This window comes from Juglans microcarpa x Juglans regia, chromosome 1D (genome assembly GCF_004785595.1).
Source record: "Juglans microcarpa x Juglans regia isolate MS1-56 chromosome 1D, Jm3101_v1.0, whole genome shotgun sequence".
Classification (NCBI taxonomy): Eukaryota; Viridiplantae; Streptophyta; class Magnoliopsida; order Fagales; family Juglandaceae; genus Juglans; species Juglans microcarpa x Juglans regia.
Genome location: NC_054594.1, coordinates 48,663,408 through 48,682,388, shown reverse-complemented (window position 1 = coordinate 48,682,388; position 18,981 = coordinate 48,663,408). Strand labels below are relative to the sequence as shown.

Below are 18,981 nucleotides of genomic sequence, written 5' to 3'. Positions count from 1 at the left end.
AATTAGCACTATGTGATCTAAAATATCAATTCTATATATCTAAATATTACTAATTTCATATATCAAAATGACCAATTTTATCAATAAATATTAATATGTACTAAAAAACATTTTATACCATCAACTTAATACAAATTTCACCAAGTTGATTTTTATGGGTAGGAGAGAGAAAAAATAGTAAAATAATATTAGGAGATTTGAAGAAATACTATTCACAACTATGCAAAATTTTAAATATGTATAATTTAATGTAGATCAATTTAGAAAGATATTATATAAATATTAAGATGAATATGAAGATGTATAAGCCATTGCTAATGCTAAATAAGGGGAGCGGAAGCAAACCATTTTTAGGTCACCAAATCACGTTGGCGCTATTTATTACCCAATAACGAATTTATGTACTCACAACAATTTAAAAAAAAAAAAGACTGAGATGTTGTTTTCACACTTTTGTATTGTAAAGAAATATGCTTTTGCATGGAAACAAGAAAGAAAAAGGATCAGAACAGAATGGGAACGTGTGATTTGATGAGGTAATGGCATCTTTTATTTGATAAAGCCCGTTCCCTCTTTTTTCATTTTTTCTTAAGAGACTTTCTTTAAAGTTGCTGGTTTCTGTCATCATCTTATAAGTGAGAAAGAAAAGAAGAGCAGGAAAAAGATTGATATTTGAGACGAGGACTTCAACTTTTTTATCTCAAGGATGCAGGACACGTTGTGCATTGGTGGAGCATAATCAATTTCTCAGTTTCGTTGACTTAGGTTTCATTTGGATCATCAATCTATTTGAATTCATCTCAACTCATCATTACAATTTTTTTAAATTTCAACACAAAATATAATAAACAATTCAATTTTTTCAAATTCTAAAATAATAATAATATTAAAAAATAATATTCTAATAATATTTTATCATCTCAACTCAACTCAACTCACTTTAACATCCAAATACAGCCTTAAAATGCTTAAATAAACTATTATAGGGACCAATTTGCTCCTGCGCAACTTAAAAAAGCAAATTCATCATCTCTTGTTTTGTCTTGGACGTCCCCACGCCGAAGCTTTATCATAATGCCTAAATGCGGGAAAAAGAAGAAGAACGAAGCTTGAGCGGAAGCTGTTCGCTAGTTCTTGCTGTATATACTAAAGTTGAAATTAGCTACAAACACCAAACCATGCACCTTTACATGAAGCCATCCACATCAACGAGATCGAGGGACCCATGTTTAATCCACTGCATTTGACTAGTCAGCGTATAAGACAGCGTGATTATGCCGCAAAACGACACACACACACATATATTGTATAACGTTGTGTTCATGTGAGTGAGAAAAAATAAACAAGAGCCAGTCAGAGGTGGCTTAATTTAGATTATTAATCATAATAATACAGACTACACTGTTTTGTAATATTCACGTGAATTCACATGCAAAGGAGCTGGAATATGCTAGCTAGACACAAGTTTCCGAATTTGAAAGCCACGTACGTGAAGCAAATACAATGGCCACGGAAGCATATACCAAAACTCATAGAAACAGATATGGGAGATTTTGTAAGATTTTGCCAAGATGATAGTAATAATGACTATTTCTGCATGCATTCCATATCAAATTATAAGTGTTCTTGGTTGGCGCCCTTGGCCTTTATAATTGGCATGATCATCTGAATATATTGTTTACTTGTATACTTGGGGAAAAAGATATCCAAATATAAGCATTGCTTTGATATAACTAAAAGGAGAACACCTTTCACAATACTAGACGTAACAAAAGGATAGGGAAAATACAGCACACCGCATGCACAAGGGGAAATGCTGATGCTCCTTATGTAATATGCCTGAGAAAATTAGTGATTTTTCGCGGCTGTGGTTCGGGGCGGGCACTGATAGCACTTGGCAAAGAGGCCGAAAGTGTCAACTTGGTTGATGAAGTTGTTCATGCTGGCCCACCCTCCAAAGCCAAATCCGACTACCAGCACCCATACCACTATAAACGTGTTCACTACATAAATGGCAGTCCAGCTCGGAAGGAAGAATGGAAGCTTCTCTGCTGCATTCTGCATACACCAGAGTTACACAACTAAATGTCAGGGATAAATAAATGGGTTCTGCTACGTAGACATTGTCACAGTTTAATTTCGAAGCTGAAATACTACTCAGTTTTGCTTAAACAAGTAGGGAGAGAAAGTACATGCAGTCAAAAAACTAAGCAAATCTGCAATAAGATAGGAAGATGGGAGTAATTAATTCTCTTTTCATTTTCATTAGTATAATTTAGCAGAGTAAGCTCAATGCTTCGGCTCAGCAAAGTCATTGGAAGTCGCAGTTAGGTCCAAGAATAAGACTGGTGAACTAAGTAGGGTCAACTCCTAGAGTTGAATTGGCTTGGACCAAAGCATTCCAAGAGGTGGCCAGTACAAGAAGAGTAGAAATGTGACAGTCTGAAATAACTGAATGACAAGGAGATGCCACCAACCGCATCTCTTTCTCATAAATTTCCTGAAGAGTTTGTGGGGCTATATTTGTTTATGGGATTGAAAGTCACTTCCAAGCCAAATCGAAAAGCTGGATCCATATCCTCAAACAATTAAGACCTCGCCCTTTCTATTTTGTCATAAGAGGCAAGTATAGCTGTAACACCCTGTAGTTTTGTGCCCATGTAAATTTGGGTGCATCCTTGTGTTCCGAACCCCGAACCCAAACGCTTACTAGTGACTGTAAGAAGGTAAATCAATGGGGCTCACAAAATGAGTTTCTGAAATTTCATCCCCCAAGAAAGAAAAAGGGGAATTTTATATTGAGATCCTGAAGCTTCTCAAAATCAACAAATCTTGAATCTAACATTGACAGAACGACAAAATGACAGGCTACAGAAAATCTGTAGACACGACCTTAAAACAGATTAATATTAGGTACGCTCTTGGCTCACCACTAACAGCTTAAAGACTTGACAACAGCAAGGAAGACAATTATAAATTGCTCGGGGGTCAGAATATCACCCCTCTCTCTAATAATTCAATAGCTGAGATTGACTAAACAGTGATTAAGATTGTGTAAATGAGCAATATGCTGGCTTATATGGATATAAGAACTATTTCGACCACCACACACACCAGATATAAGCATGTGTGTCCACCAGATTGCAATAGTCGACATTATGGATGGAAGTGAGGCAGGTGGTAATGCATTAACAACTTCAATGGTGGACTAGACAATGCCAGATGGATATGAGTACTACAACCAAAAAAAATGAAGATAAGACGCGGGGAGATTAAACAATTTACCTGTCTTGCGGAGGCAGATCTGAAAGTGAACATATGCGCTAAAGAGGGGATGATGTAGACCGTGAAGCTGACCAAAAGAGCCCCACAGCCGAGTTGATGGGGCCAAAGAAAGGAAATATAATGGCCAAGAACCAGATTGGTATCACCACAGGCAAACGCACCAGTGCCCTTAAAAATATGCTCTTCGTGTCGTGCATTCCTATAACTTTCTCCCACACGAAATACAAGGGCGTACAAGCAAACCCAAAAGTTATGAACTGCCAATCATGATATCAAATAAATCAGCTCAAACGTGTAAATTAATTTTTGTTGAAGGGAAGATGTTGTTGGTTAAAAACGGAGTTTGTGAAACAGCATCGATCGACATGTTTCAGTGTTGCTCAAAGAAATAATTAAAGCTCTGGCAACAACAATTCCCACTAAATAGCTCTGGCAATAACATGAAACAATTTCGTATTATTTCTTGTAATCGTGGAGTGTGCAAATGCCGCACAATCTTTTTGAAAAAAGTGAGTAAATATAGAATCTACGTGAAAAAATAATAATTTTTTAATAATAAATCTCACACTTTTTCAAAACGATTGTACGACGCTTACGTATTCTCTTATACGTAGCATTACTCTTATTTCATTGGTGCATCAGGCTACTTACATAGGTAACGCAATCAAGTCTAAGGGGAAAGTGTATGGACCTGGTGAATGAGCATTAAAATAACTGCAGCATCACGCCATCCATTCCGGGGAAGGAGCGCAAAGGCGTTGGCATGGGTCAGAAGTTGGTCGCCATAGGCCCAGTACATGGCAATCGCAGATGGAAGTGTAAGGGTGAATACATAGAGGGTGGCCAGGAGATAAATGTACTTGAATTTCTGAGGTTTCCACATTGCATGCATGATTTCCCTGTAAGCAATATGAATGATCCTATAAACTTTACTAACCATCACGCATCAATTTCAATTCCCATTTATCATATACAAAAATTTTACTTTTCACTAAAAAAAAAAGGCCTCTTGACACTTCTGAGGCACAAAGTATGGCAGAAAAATCAATACTTGGCACTTGACTAGGAATAGAAAGAAAGGGAAAAACGAAACAAAACCCCAAATTCTGAGGGATCTTCACTTGACTGGACTCTTGAAGTACAACCCGGATGCAATGAACAATTGTAAGGCACTATTTTATGAACATCATTTATTGAAAGAAGCATACATAATCCCAACTTGAGTGAAATAAAAACGAAGATTTTGGGATGCCTATTAAATGAACCCACTACCTCAAATCTCTATTGTACTGACATAACATTTTTTTAATGGAAGCCACTGAAAACCATGTCAGAACAGTGGAAGACCAAGTGCATAAAGTTAGTAAATGGAAGCAGACGGACTTAAGAGTTGTGAAAGACCAAGTACATCGCCACATGGTCCAAGTATAGAGTAACCAAAACTTATGCTGAAACTTCTTCGTTTATAAAATGAGGGAACCTCACTCACTCTTGTTACCTACTCGAAACAACAGAGCATATTTTGGAAATCAACCAAAAAATAAAGTATTTTCCTTGCATAACCATCTAGGTTAACTTAACTACACGTAGGACATTAATGGAGCTAATAAAATAATTCGATCGTGATTTTGTCTTTTTCCGCAAAACCCATTTATGGCATGTAGAAGCTTTCGAGCAGAAGATCACCGAGCAATAAATTTTACCCTTTTTTAATCTCTCTGAATGTTCAGAGAAGAATATAGCAGCATGCGTTACTTTAAAAAATTAGGATATGGTCAAACTCACACGGTGACGGCGTGCCCGCCGAAAGTATACAGTATATTGGTGGCGCCTGTGAAATACAAAACCAACTTTGTTGGGCCACTGTGCGTTACACCCTCTGCCTGTAAACCAGTAATATATAAATATAAATATAAATATAAATACAATATAAGAGTGAAAAAGGGAAGCTTTAATTAAATAAAGCGCACACAAAGAAGGAAGAGGCTCATGGGAAATGTTCTTCATTTAATTTTTTGTACCTGGCCATTAACAAGGGCTCCAATGGTCAAATACCAAGCAGTGTAGGTGGTCATTCCCAGCCCAAGGAAGGACCAAATCCTGTAGTTGTGGAATGAGGGTATGAACACAGTGGTGGCACAACAAGCTCCAAAGATATACGTCCATGTCCTCTTGTCCAGATGGTCGTCTATGTAGTATATATTACTGTATAATTAATCACACGTAAAAGCACGAATTTTTAGTAATAAACATAACCCAAATCTTATTATCGCCTTGAAACTACAAATCCATAGGCAAAGATGGAAAGCCAAGTTTGAGAAAAGAAAGAAGAAGACCTTGCACAAGCTATGAGCTGGATAACAGATCCGAAGAGGAGGAAGGTACAGTTGAAGGCCAACCCAACGGCTTTCCAGTACGGACCAAGTAAACCATCGAGCACTTCAAACCACTGTCCATAGATACACAAAAGAACAATTCATTTCTTTTTTATACTGAAATTCAGATAAATTTGAGTTGCATGAAATTGTACAGTGTGACGGTGTTCTTTAAATGCTTACCTGGATGACATGGTTCTTGAAGCTGGCATTCTCTTTCTCCTTTCGGCTTCGGTACTCAACGTATAGAATACTAATCAGATAAGCAGTCCAGCTTCCAAGCAGACCATAAAAGACCTGCAGTATAATCCCTGAAAGCATACCCATTTGAGAGAAAGAGTATGGCAGCGTTAACAGAACCTGAGCCACCTGTAAAACCAAAACAAAAGACCAAAATCAGTAAAATCTTTCTCAGACAAAACTGATTGAAAAAATAATTTTATGAATCCAACTTATGGCTTGAATTTTTTTTTTTTCCTATACCTGGTTGGATGCACAGCTGAACCATGCATCATAGACAGAACCACCATGCCAGAGAAAGCTTTTGAGGCCCAAACCCGACTCGTCTGCCTTCTCTTCCTCTCTGTCATCACGCTCAGTCAAGTTGAAGCTCGAGACCATGGCCTCCTCCGCATGTTTCTGAGGTAACATTTCTTACAGACGAAGTAGATCTGCAACATACAGCTTATAAATAAGTCAGGAAAATCTCAAAAATAAAACCCAAGAATATTCTTGAAAGAAATCATTTATTGCCATGCAAATAAAGATACCAAATCTCGGTCTCTTTGGCTCTGCACTAGAGGCTTGAGGAGGGGATTTATAATAGCACAAGCAGAGTAAGCAAGAGACTCTTCGTGACAAATGTATGACAGTCCGCAATCCGTTGCCTTCTTTAACTCCTTAGAAAGAGAGAGTTAAGTGCTCGTCTCGTTTTCCCTTTCGAACAAAGGACGGCAACGGTGCCACTCGTATTGGCTAGGCCGTCAGTTACAGCTTTGCCCACGGAAGTTACAAATTTGCAATGTATTAAACTCTCAAAAAGTTCACCCAATTCCAAGATTGGCAGTGCCTTAATTGTCACACAATGTTTTCTCTCTCTCACTCACCTACCATCCCATCAATTGTAACTTTATCTGAAGAGCAGGCATGATTTAATAAACAAGACAGAAAATAAACCAATAAACACTGCAGGGAGGGGCACTCTCTTGAAAGGGAAAATTTGAGTTGGACTCCGCGTAGAAGAACAAGACCCAGTAGTTGCTTCTTGGGGCTTGAATCCTAGGCTTCGAGAGTCGAGATCTGACAAAAAAGGGGCACCTCCTGTAAGGGGGAATTAAGGAGGAACTTTTGCAGAACAGTGAGCACTGGTCGTTAGTGTTTAAGAACCAGAGCCATACCAAACGAACACCACAGCACGAAATCTTTTTATTTCTCTCTCTTTTCCTCTGCCACTTTGTTTTCTGTTAACGGTTGCAGAGATCTTAGCTTCTGTCAATGTACTTGTTTTATTTTCTTTCTACTCTCTCTCTCTCTCTCTCTCACGGTGTGCTGTGAGGGCTTTTTAAAATAGTTGGACGAGTCTGTGCGCCAGTGCAGATCCGACTCTCAGTGTCGTTTAGTTTTTAAGATGAATTGTAAATGGTAATAATATAGATCGTAAATAGTTATAAAATTTGTAAATTAAAATTGATAAATAATAATAAAATAAATTGAGATAAATTAAAATAGATTATGAATACAAACCGATTTGAGCATTCAATTTCCCAACTAATTCCGAATTCCAGTCATTATACTTCGTGTCTATTATTCCAGGATTGTGATGTTAAACAACAGCTCCTACTGAATAAAGTTAAAAAAAAAAAAAAAAAAAACCAGTTGAGTTATGAATAGTCATTGCCATTGAAGTCCATAATTATCAGGAATAAAATATGGAATTAGAGTAATTGTTTATGTGGAAATTATACTTACTTGCCGGGAATAAATCATAGAGTTACAACGAAAAAGAAAAATTCTATTATTTACAAATAGACGAATTATTTATTGTAAGATCATTATATTTATAAAGAAAAAAACAAAAAACAAGATACTAATATTTTTTTGTTAATTGATATGGAAGGGTTCTACATATTTGCATGTTAATAAACTAATTTATAAAATATATTTTTATATAAGAAATCAAACCAGGCTTTTTTTCTTAAAAAAAAAAAAAAAAAAGGTTATCATACTTCAAGAAATCGAATACTTAGAAAAACAGAGTTAAAAAAAAAAGAAACAAGTGAAAGATCATTTGTAGCTTTAATCATGTGACAATTTTTTTCTCTCACTTGGAGAATCTAGTGACCATCTACTACTATGCTTTTTGGTACATTAATATTGTCATATTGCCAGTGAAAATTTCACCATATCTGCATTCCTTTTTCCTTTGCTTGTGGGTTGGGACACACACCCATGTGGCTTCAAAGAGATGCTGACCCCCAATCCCAAACTCAGCAATTTTAACCCCCAACACCAAACCCCAAGTATGAGAAAAGTTGACGGTGATAAATCAAACCATATCATATACATGATAGATGAGATAAAAACCTTTAAATAGCACTACTAAACAGATAATGTAGAATCGAACTTTGACTAAAACGTTGGGTTCGATAAGAATATGGTGAACCACTCTGGAGTACGAAAGAGTCAGAGCGGTCAAAAGTTAAATGCAGCTAGCTAGCTAGCATGCATGCATGCATGCATTGTGCAACCCCTTATTGGATGTCTTTCATCTTTATAAAAAAATCTCTCCATTAACGTCAGTTTCCCGAGAGATTTAATAAACACGTTTATTAGTGGAGGGACCGCCTTCTCACTCGTTTCTTGATCTTTATTTTTATTTTTATCTTTATTTTTTTCACTTTTTCCTTAGTATGCTTCCTGTCTCCCTTTTTCTCTGACTCTTGACTAATGATAATAATCCCATGTTAATTTGCATGCAGGTTCTCTCCCCCATACTGGTGATTTTACAGGACCATTATCCTAAATCTAATTCCACCCATCAAATCCATTTCATCACCGATTACGCTTTTCCATGCAATTTTAAAACACCATTTAAAACAAAATTAAAGTGACTCAATAGGTAGGTAGGTAGGTGATCCAGCTCCTCTCCCCCCACCCTAAGGAGAGAATAATTTGTGCTAATTAGAAGACGAAACATGTGATATATTTCGTGAATCCACCGTAAATGTGATACAAAATTAGTGAGTTTAGATTTAATATTAATGAATTCGGAATAAAATAAGTTGATATGTTAAATCATAATTTATAAAACGGGTCATTAATGAGTTAACGTGTTTAATATGAAACCAATCCATTATGATCCGTTTAGATTTTTACTCATAATCATACTTTTTTTGTTGTTGGATTGTAATATTGGTATGTTTTTAATATGCTTATATTTTTATTGTTAGGATTATAATTCCAAACCTATACTCATATTTGTTAATATCGAGCTTGTAATATTGATTTTATTAAAAGTTTAAATCTAAAAAATATCAATATTTTTATTAGTAAATAGTCTATTTATTTATTTTTAGATATTGTGACTTTGTGACTACTAATAAATACAGATTTTAATTTTTATTATAAGATCAAATCTGGAAAATGAATTGTCACCCCTAATGTTAATAGTAACACATTTAAATTGGGTATTCTCATGCAATAGTGGTGTCAAAATGATGAAACATGCTAGGGTTGTACAAGAAATCAAAAAACCGATCGGAACCAACTCAGACCGGCCACCAGAGCTCGAAATCAACTGAAACCGGCATAGAATCGGTCAAAATGTGGTTGAATTTGGCCAAAATCGATGTCCAAAAGTTTAGTTCCGGTTTGAGCCTAGACCGAACCGCTGAATCAACTGATACTTTAAAGATTTTTTTAAAAAAAAATTATACATATATGAAACGACGCCGTTTCACTTAAATGAGTGAAACAACGTCATTTTGAGACTTAATGTCTAAAAAATATATATAAAAGAAACGGCATCATTTGGCTTAAATGGTGCCATTTCACTTTAGGGTTTAAACACACGCCACATCCTTCTTCTTCCTCATTTCTTTTTTCTCCTTTCTGATTTCACATCACAATTTACACTCATAGCACCGTCCCCTCCTTTCTCTCAATCTCTCTCTCTCATGGCGCTGCATTAACCACCTCTCTTAGTGTCTCATGACCACAGTTTTAAATTTCGTACCGTACCGGCCGGTACGGCCGAAATTTTTCGTTTCGGCCGTCCGGCCGGTACAGGTATTATACTTGTTCCGTACCGGCCGGTACCTAAATTTCGGCCTGTACCGGCCTATATTTCGGCCGGTACCGGCCGATATTTCGGCCTATGTTTTTTTTTTTTTTTTCGTTTTTTCAAACTACAAACTTATTTTTTAACCCTCAATTCAGACTAGACTATTTATAATTTATATATATATATGTATTTGTATATAATTTATTTATATATAGACTATTATTTTAGAATATAATTTTTATATATATTTATATATATAATTTATTTATAGATCGACTATCCCGAAACGTTATCCCGAAACACTATCCCGAAACGGTACTGGTACCGAAATATTTCGTTCCAGTGTCTTGACCGGTACGGTGTCCGGTACGGTATTCAAAGCATTGCTCATGACACACATAGTCATCTCTCTCTCTCTCTCTCTCTCAAATCACACCTCACGGCTCATGGCATCATCTCTCTCAAATCATAGCCACCTCTATCGCCATCGAAGACGCCGACGAACCAACCGGAGTTATGTCGAGACCGATCGACGGTTTCTCCCCCTTCTTTGCACCCCTAAAACATGCAACCACATAACTACATAAGCATATATGCTTATTTCAAAACGATTTGAATATTTTTTGGGGGTTGGTTTTTTGCAAGCACCACTATTTCCCGAATGATATCGGCATGACGATCGATTTGGATGGCATGCATGGTAGGGTGGTAGTGGTGCGCTTTCCATTTCCATACGTAGGAAAAAGGGGTCTAGACGTATAATCATGATTAGAAGGAATTTCTAGATGCCCACAAGTGAAAAGAATATTGTTTGAAATACCATTGGAAAGGAAAAAAAAAAAAAAAAGGATTGGATTTATTTCGCTTTCCCCACACTTCAAAAAGCATCTATTAGAACTTGATCGCATTAAAAATTGTGTGCTGCAAGCTACGATCTTTTATATATTGCTTACCCAATTGGTATATTTTTCTATCACTTTCCCCCCACTGGGAATCTGTTTTGATTATGGGTCAGTACTGAACAAGCATCCTAGGACATGCTTTAGCTTCAAGTCCCCACAAATTCATTTACTAAAAGTTCAATTATTTGTATCTAACACGAAACAGATCATTATGTACTACTGTCATTATTGGATTCATTATACATATATGTACCATTTCAAAATGCCCCAAATTATTTTGGTTTATGAATAAAACAGCAGTGGGGGAGAATTATGAACATAGGACCAAAAATGTTGATTGCTGGGCATGCCAAACGCTTTACCAGTTTTTTTCAATTTCAAATCTTCAATACACATTTAAATATTACCATCAATCATTGACATATATATATATATATAATGGTGATGCGTCTTGTGACCTCACTCCATAGCTACTAGGGGTGTGCAAAATTTCGAAAATTTCGACTCCGTCTGACTTCCGCTCCGACTCCGACTTCGTCGGTGTCATCGGAATTCGGAGTCGGAATTCGGAGTAGCTCCGAATATCTATTCGGAGTTGGAGCTCCAAGAAGCTCCGATTCCGACTCTGAAATTTTTTTTACTGTACACTTGCGCTTGAGCGAGGTGTCGAGCACACGTTGTATTGAACATTGGCTCGATCGACATGTCGAGCGGAAGTCGAGCGAACCTCTTTCAGAGAGATTCGCTAGAGCGACATGTCGAGCAGAAGTCTAGCGAACCTCTCTGAAAGAGTTTCACTCGAGCGCCACGTCGAGCGCACGTCGAGCTCCGATCTTATGTCGGAGCTCCGACCTTCGATCGGAGTCAGAGTCGGAGCTCCAATTTGGCTCCGACTCTTGTCGGAGTCAGAGGTCAGAAACGAGCACTCCAACTTTGTCAGAATCGGAACCCAGCCCTAATAGCTACCACTAGAAAGTAAGCTAAAGTTGCCCAAAAAAATATACGTTGGATTTAAAGCATTGACTATTTTGCATTCATGTGGTGTTGGTATACGTACGATTAGTCCAACTCCTCTTTTTTTTTTTTTTTGGTCACAGGCTATCATTAATTTCCACCAGCATGACTGTCTAGCCATCACTGCTATGGGCCAAGAATATGCCTTATCCGAATTTTGGGCTTGGGGCCCAGTTAAGATATGCTAAACCCGTTAGAAAATAGAAATAGAGTAACACTCGGGTATACCGATGTTAATACTGTTTTCGTAAATAAGAAGAGATTAGATGAAAATTAAAAATTAAATAAAATATTATTATAATATATTTTTTTAATAATATTTTTATCTTGAGATTTAAAAATTTTTAATTAATTATTTTATTTCATGTGAAAATTTAAAAAAATTATAATAATTAGATGGGATGAAAATAGTTATGAAAACAAAGAGACCTAAGAGATAAATTTATGAAATGATTCTTCAGTATTTAATATAACTCAAAGAATTTATATGGACAACAATAAATACTTAGGACTCATTTTATATGCTAATCGTGCTCCCACTTAGACCCTTAAAAATCAAGTTGAGATAAAAATTCTGTGAAATCTTAACTTAAGGGACACTTATATTAACAGAATTAGAACGCTACGTAGTAAGCAATCGATGATTCTTGTGGTTGTCTGGTTGAGTAACTCAAAGACGTCTTAATTAGGAATTGGATACCTAACAAAAGGGATATTCATTTAGCTCTGAAAGTGTATAAAGGGATATTTGCATCATTTTAAATTTGTATTGACAATAAACTTTAATAAGCTCAAAGGTTCAGATCAAATAGTTATCTAACCCTCAGGCCTATTAACAGAAATCTAATAAAATAAAATAAAATAAAAAGTAAAAAAGGAAATTGCAAACCACGCATGTAAACCGGTTCTCATAATTAATCAGCTTTCAGAATGATTTTATATCATGCACTATTGCATGTTTGATGTTTCTGATAAGATCTATTTCATAAATTACTGTGTTGTCGATATTGAACCAATTGATCCTTTGGGTACCTGTTAAATATCTTTGAAAATGATTGTCATGAAACCTTTAGTTTGGTAAATGTCAAGAAAAGAAAAGGAAATGATTCTATGTCAGTGACATCATATGAGGTGTAAATTCATGAACTGGGCAAACTTTGGGAAGATACATATAATGCGAAACCTCTTTAATTTTTTTTTTTTTTAATCTGTTTTCTTTCTCGGCAGTGGCATCATTATACCACCAAAATCAAGGAGATGTTATATCAAATTTGATACGCACAGAGAAAAAATCAAAGCAGGCAAGGTCCATCAAAATGATGAGAAGTCATAAGAAAATCTCAATATCCCACCGCTCAGTAGTTGCCTACCGCAAGAACACCACCACCCTCCTTTGCTGCAACTACAACTACTCTTTTCCTGCACTATCATAATAAATGAAGGGTTTTGTCCCCATTTGTCTGGCTTGATAGTGGGGATCTAATGCGTCATTATCAGCCGCTGCAGAAGCCCATATATTGTTCTTTAGGCATAGTGGGAAAAAAGTACATTTATATATGGTATCAGTATCCACGAGTCTTTTCAATGGGCATCTTCCATGCATGCACCATCTGCCAAATCTATCATCATGGATTTGATCAAGACTTGGAATTTTTTACTTCTTACGTCTCTCTCTCTCTCTCTCTCTCTCTCTCTCTATATATATATAGTCCTCTACAATTGGTAACTTTGCTTCCAATGGAGTATACAGTTGTTAAAATAAAATAAATAAATAAATAAGTATTTCAATCACTGTTTTCTGTTGGGGTTTAGAAGTATTTAAGACAAGATTAGTGGAGTATTTGTTAAGGTTCATTTTTCTACACTACTTCCATCTCACCAAATTTGTAATGAATTAGGGTCCTTACCGACACCCACAAAACCAAGAGATGTAATCGGTGAATGGAAAGATGTAATAGGAAAGAGAATGTATTCCCCCCAAGAAAATGTATTGACCTTTTTAACTCTTTCAGAAATTTAGTACAAATAAAGATTGTCAGTGACATGGAAAGTCTTATCTTGTATATTGCAAAAGAAGGAAAAGCCGGCTCTTTTACCTTTTCTGCACTTTACACACAAAATCAACTCTCTCCTTTATGTATCCAGCTTTTCAGTTCATGTTCTCGTAGGTAAAGCATGATTATCCTTCCTAGCGCGACCAATAGACAGTTGCTCACAATCAAAAACTTTATCAAACCCGGGTCGGTCAGACCGGTGAATTCTGTTTAACGGGATCAAAGCGGATGATCAGAATAGTTATTATATATACATGTTCAACTAGGACAGATCATGCATTGGTTAAACATTGATCCATGCAGTGATCAAAGACTTGATACAGAGTAAGCAGGCTTGTCTAGCACGTACGTACCTTTTCTTTCCTCCTAGCTCATTTCTCCACTAATTACTTTGTGGGGAACAAGAGAAGTGATGTACAAGGCATTCCGTTGAAAAGAATAATCCAAGCAAAAAAGTCTGCAGCAAATACGTTAGTGGTTCCTCCACCATCTGTACTGTATCTTTTCGAAACTTGGAATAGTGCAGTACGCTTAAACGGATACAACATGTATGCGAATCTTCCTCATCTCTTTGTGATCCTAAATATAGTAATTTTTATATATAATAAGCTCTTACTAAAGCTACTCATAATTAGAATGGAATTATTATTATTATTATTATTATTATTTGGGCTCACTAGCTTTAGGGTCCGTAGCTAGCCAGATCCTATGCACACGTGCCCAGACGATGAAAACACAACTCAAATATCACTAGGCCACAGAAAGTAATGTCAATCCCTAAGCCACAAATGGAGAACACAACAAGATGTCGCCCAACAACTTTGTATTGGGTGGGAAACAAAAGTACTCAGGTTCGTCCAAGAAATTTCTTTCCCGTACACAAGGCACAGAAGCAATCCTGTCACACCACCCCACTATCTGAAATTGTGGGGAAAAAAAATAGAAATTAATTTTTTATCGGATTAGATCGCCTCGCCTCAAAAAAGTTTGATTCATATATACCTGAAACATTTAAAAATTACTGTTAATGGATATATCTCAAGGACCGATATCATATGTGAAAACTGCTACACCAACATGGTCGCAGTCCTTCCCTCTAGAATATATGTCATGAAGTGGTGCCCCGCTATGTTTTACCAAGTTTTCAGTCCGGCCCACCATGCCATGCAATCCTGGATCAACTTGGGCTTAGGAAGCAAAATAATCGGGCTGGCGTGGGGGCGAGTGTAATATAATGTGCTACAAAGTTCCTCGAGAATCTTTGCATCTGAAGAACACGATTTATTCATGCCGTGTAAGAAAGTCAGCGTCTTAGGCCTAAGATACACATTCAAAACTCTAAAGGAACTTTATCAGCACCGCGTTTAAGAAAGTCAGCGGTGCTGATAAAGTTCCTGAGTACTTTATTTCTATTATTTATTATTATTTTTTACTTACTTTTCATAATTATTTATTACTATTTAATATTCTATCATTATTTTTTTTACTACTATTCACAGAATACATGAAAAACCCAAACGCAACCTTAATTGAAATAGGTCGCTAAACTTATGCACGTGGGAACCATGTACCTGAAGAATTGGAAGAGTTTCTTCCTGCTATCCTTGCTTTTATTTCAAAAGCTGAGATGCAAAAGTTTCACTTTGCGATGCCAAGTCGCTACCCGCCACCAACCCAAATATCTTAAGCGAAATTGATAGATTTAACATCTAAACTGCCCTACAGGTACCATTATTAGCATTTGCAGCCGCAATTCTCCGAATGGAAAGAAGACAGTTTAATTCATATGCGCATTTTTATCAAGAGTGCATTGCAGAGACGGAATCCTTAATAAAGGAAGCAATAGAAAAGTGACGCTCGTCTCTCAAGACAATATTGCAAAACTTCTAATCAATTTTACAGAGTCTCAAATACAATTCCAAGCCCAACCACTCACAATCCATAAACACATACCGATGTATATCTGCTTATCTAGACACTGCTACAAGCTTCTACAAGATACAGCCAAAAAATTGTAAAGTGGGAATGCCAAGTAAAGCTACACAATAAGCGCTACTTGCTCCCGCATGCAAAATCTATTCCCGAGGAGTTAGCTGATGGACAGACAGGGAGAAGCCTGAATGCCCCAAGCAGCAAGAAGTCAAATTTTTGGATTTCACTAATTACGTTTATGCCACAAAGAAAATAAAGACCACGAGGAAAAATATCAAAATGGCGAATATCTTTATCATAAGCCACCTATTTGATGATATTTGGTTAAGATGCCTCAATAGAGCACTACGGGCACCTTCAACATTTGCCAATGACTCATCCATGTTGTCATCAATCCTGCTCATATCAATCAGGGAGATCAGATACTATATGACTTGTGAAAGCCAACTTGATATATGAGAGCAAAATTGAAATAGTCTACGGTTTCCGTGGTTTTCATTTTAATACCTAGTCCATCTAAAGCTAGATAGACAAAATAAAATTTCCAGATTGTAAGATGAAAAATGCAAGCATCACATATTGGAGCAAAATGAGCAAACCTGATTGCGAGTTCCCCTTGCTGTGCAACCATTGTAGCCAAATGTGTAAAGATCCCACTGAGTTCCGAAATAGTTGATTCCACATTGTGAAGAGCAACTGCCCGACTTTGTGTGTAATTTTCCTGCCGTGGAACTACCTGCTGTAACATGGACATTTCCATCTGCTGGGATGGAGTGTTATCAACAGCTAACCTTCGTCTGGCTTGGCAAGGTAAAATTCAAGTTGTTATTCACCATCAGACAATCTAAAAGCTCGTGAGAATGCAAATCACCAAAGGAAGGTTAGCTGGGATGGACATTTCTTCCACACAGAACGTGTTCACCACATATTCAAAAAGGCTAACAAACAAAAAAAGTGTATCAATGTTGTTAGAGATATTAATCAAACCAAATCTTTGATTTGATTTTCTCTAACAAATGTGTTCTGTGTCTGCATGCGTAACAAAGTTATAAAAAAAAAGAGTCAAACTTGATCGCGTGGTAGGGTTCCATGAAACACACCTCAGTTGGTTGCCAACTTGCACTCCATTTGCAGCCAATCTGGTTGGGGAGAGAGGAAGAAGAATCATTATCAGTAAGTGAACCATGAAGGCCTATCACTACTTGAAGTCCGTTAAATTTGTGTGACATCAATTAATATCTAATATATGACTAAAATACCATATATAAGAAAACAATTACTTGAAGGCTTCTGCACAGGTAGTTTATGAATTGTGAAATACAGGACTACTGTAAATAAACCTACTCTACAAGCTTCGACCTAAACCAAAATACAATGACAAAAAGTACTTTACAGATGGTTTCGTTGTGACTCCTTTCTAAATTGGATCCAGCCATCTCAACCACACAACAACTGATGTTCATGTGTAGCCATCAGAGGTTTAAAAGATTTTTTAATTTAGAGACTAGCACGTACTGAATCTTTATGATGTCACTAGCACGTAATTGAATTACTTTTTAACCAGGACCCAGAGCAAACCATGTACTGAATCTCTAAACAATAGTAATGACCGCTTCAAAAGGTGCAAAACACGAGGCCCAGTACTGGCTGAAGCTGCTATCACAGTTTCAAGTACCAGCCAACAAATATGTTCTTGCAAGCTACCCATACCATTTTTAAATAATAAATCTGTAACAAAATGATCATATATAATGCCCAGGGAATTTACTGAGGGGGTAAAGGAGTGCGCTGGGATAAGGCTAGAAAGTCTTTAGGTCCAATCTAGCTTAAGAGGGGAAAAAATAGTATATGCTCACATGCCGTTTGTTATGTTACAAAATTACTTGGACAATCAACAATCGGTGTTCAACACAGTTAGATAACCAGCCTGCTTGAAACCAATAACATTTCGCCACTAACACAAACAGAGGAATATACTCGTAAAACTTATTAACAATTTATAGCCCATTAAAGAATGTCGTCATGTCCAATGCCTCGTAAAAATAGTGTTTAGTGAGGTTACTATACTATCAACTTAAATAGGATATACTCACGCTGATGGTTGTGGACTCGCAGCTCCATTTGATGAACTGGACCAAGGGAGTGGTTCGGTCACAGTTTTCGAATTATGCTGAAAAGGGTTCTCCCTTAATGCATTCTTTGAAAACATTTGCTTCCTATTCTCATGAGCCTTAATATGCTGTGAGGAGAAAAAATAGTTAGGAGTTACAAATGGATCAAATTTAAAGTATTGCTTATTGAAACGAACCTCTGTTCTTGTGGTTAAAACATCTTGAAGCTGTTTTGTCGCCCCCATAAGTTTGCTCTTCAAATCATCACAAACAGCTGTGGAATGAACGACTCTGTCGTCGGAATAATTCCCGTCTGCCATTTCGATGTTTTGAATAGTCTGTAAATCTGAAAGAGCTACGTTCAGCGACGTTATATCATTCTTTATCAGAGCCGTTAATTCCTGTATTTCCACGATCGGATCGTCGAACATTGATGACCTTTTTGCCACTGCGTTTCAGTATATATATATATTAACTCGGTGTGCTTCACCAAACTATGGTAGAGATTAAAAAAATGGGGGAGGGTAGGGACGGGCTTACGCTGGGCGAGTCTGGCGATCTTCTGAGAGGTCTCGTGGATCCCCAACCCAATTCTCGAAGCCTTCTTGTTGAATTCGGATCTAGAAGGGGCCGGTACAGATGGTTCCGATGAAGATGGGTCGTTTTCTGATCGATTAACGACTGTGACTCCTCCGATCTTCTTCAGAGTCTGCGAGAGTGAACGGAACTCCGACGTCCGATCTCTGTAGGTGGACGACATTCCGTGATTATGAGGGAATCGAGGGGGGCTCAGATAGGAAACGTTGTCGGAGAGAGAATTGGGGATTTGGCGGGTGCTATGCTGGGATCAGATCCGCGACCTGCCCTGACTTGGCTCTGAATATTTTGCGCTTACGGAGAACTCGGATTTGGGCTTTTCCTAACTAACCTAACCGACATTAATCGTGAAAATTTTAACTTTATAGTTTATAACAACTCCTTTTTCTGTCCCACTTATTTGCCATGGGCTCGGTTCAGGCTTCTGTA

The 18,981-nt window shown here is 37.0% G+C and overlaps 2 protein-coding genes across 5 annotated transcripts; both read right to left on the bottom strand.

The window, feature by feature from the left end:
• Window positions 1-1,578: 1,578 nt before the first annotated feature.
• LOC121239322 (auxin transporter-like protein 2) lies at window positions 1,579-7,131 on the bottom strand. The gene is given in 10 exon segments (XM_041136885.1): window positions 1,579-2,058; window positions 3,286-3,371; window positions 3,374-3,542; window positions 3,977-4,184; window positions 5,071-5,168; window positions 5,307-5,490; window positions 5,622-5,734; window positions 5,844-6,029; window positions 6,144-6,331; window positions 6,431-7,131. Coding segments are annotated over 9 exon segments (1,422 nt in total). The 5' UTR covers window positions 6,312-6,331; window positions 6,431-7,131; the 3' UTR covers window positions 1,579-1,848.
• A 7,415-nt stretch (window positions 7,132-14,546) lies between these two features.
• LOC121246349 (syntaxin-31) lies at window positions 14,547-18,905 on the bottom strand. Of its 4 annotated transcripts, XR_005937120.1 has the most exons (7): window positions 18,496-18,905; window positions 17,938-18,403; window positions 16,945-16,983; window positions 16,444-16,641; window positions 15,169-15,179; window positions 14,915-15,132; window positions 14,547-14,830 (listed from the first exon to the last, which is right to left on the bottom strand). XR_005937120.1 is itself a non-coding variant. In XM_041144686.1 (6 exons), exons 1-6 carry the CDS (start codon window positions 18,713-18,715, stop codon window positions 15,101-15,103), a joined length of 966 nt encoding a protein of 321 aa, XP_041000620.1. In that variant the 5' UTR covers window positions 18,716-18,905; the 3' UTR covers window positions 14,547-15,100. The 4 variants fall into 4 exon arrangements, 3 of the variants coding, with proteins under 3 accessions (XP_041000620.1, XP_041000523.1, XP_041000444.1); XM_041144686.1 differs by having other exon boundaries at window positions 14,547-15,132; XM_041144589.1 differs by lacking the exons at window positions 14,547-14,830; window positions 14,915-15,132; window positions 15,169-15,179 and adding an exon at window positions 15,777-16,240 and having other exon boundaries at window positions 17,938-18,083; window positions 18,153-18,403; window positions 18,496-18,902.
• Window positions 18,906-18,981: the final 76 nt, after the last annotated feature.

Bases quoted from the DNA above. Each gene is read 5' to 3' on its own strand.
- LOC121246349 (XM_041144510.1), bottom strand. From the start codon at position 18,715: ATGTCGTCCACCTACAGAGATCGGACGTCGGAGTTCCGTTCACTCTCG. The intron at 16,642-16,944 runs GTGTGTTTCATG...TTGCCAAGCCAG, and splicing joins CAAGTTGGCAACCAACTGAG to ACGAAGGTTAGCTGTTGATA. The intron at 16,241-16,443 runs GTTTGCTCATTT...TGATATGAGCAG, and splicing joins CAAGGGGAACTCGCAATCAG to GATTGATGACAACATGGATG.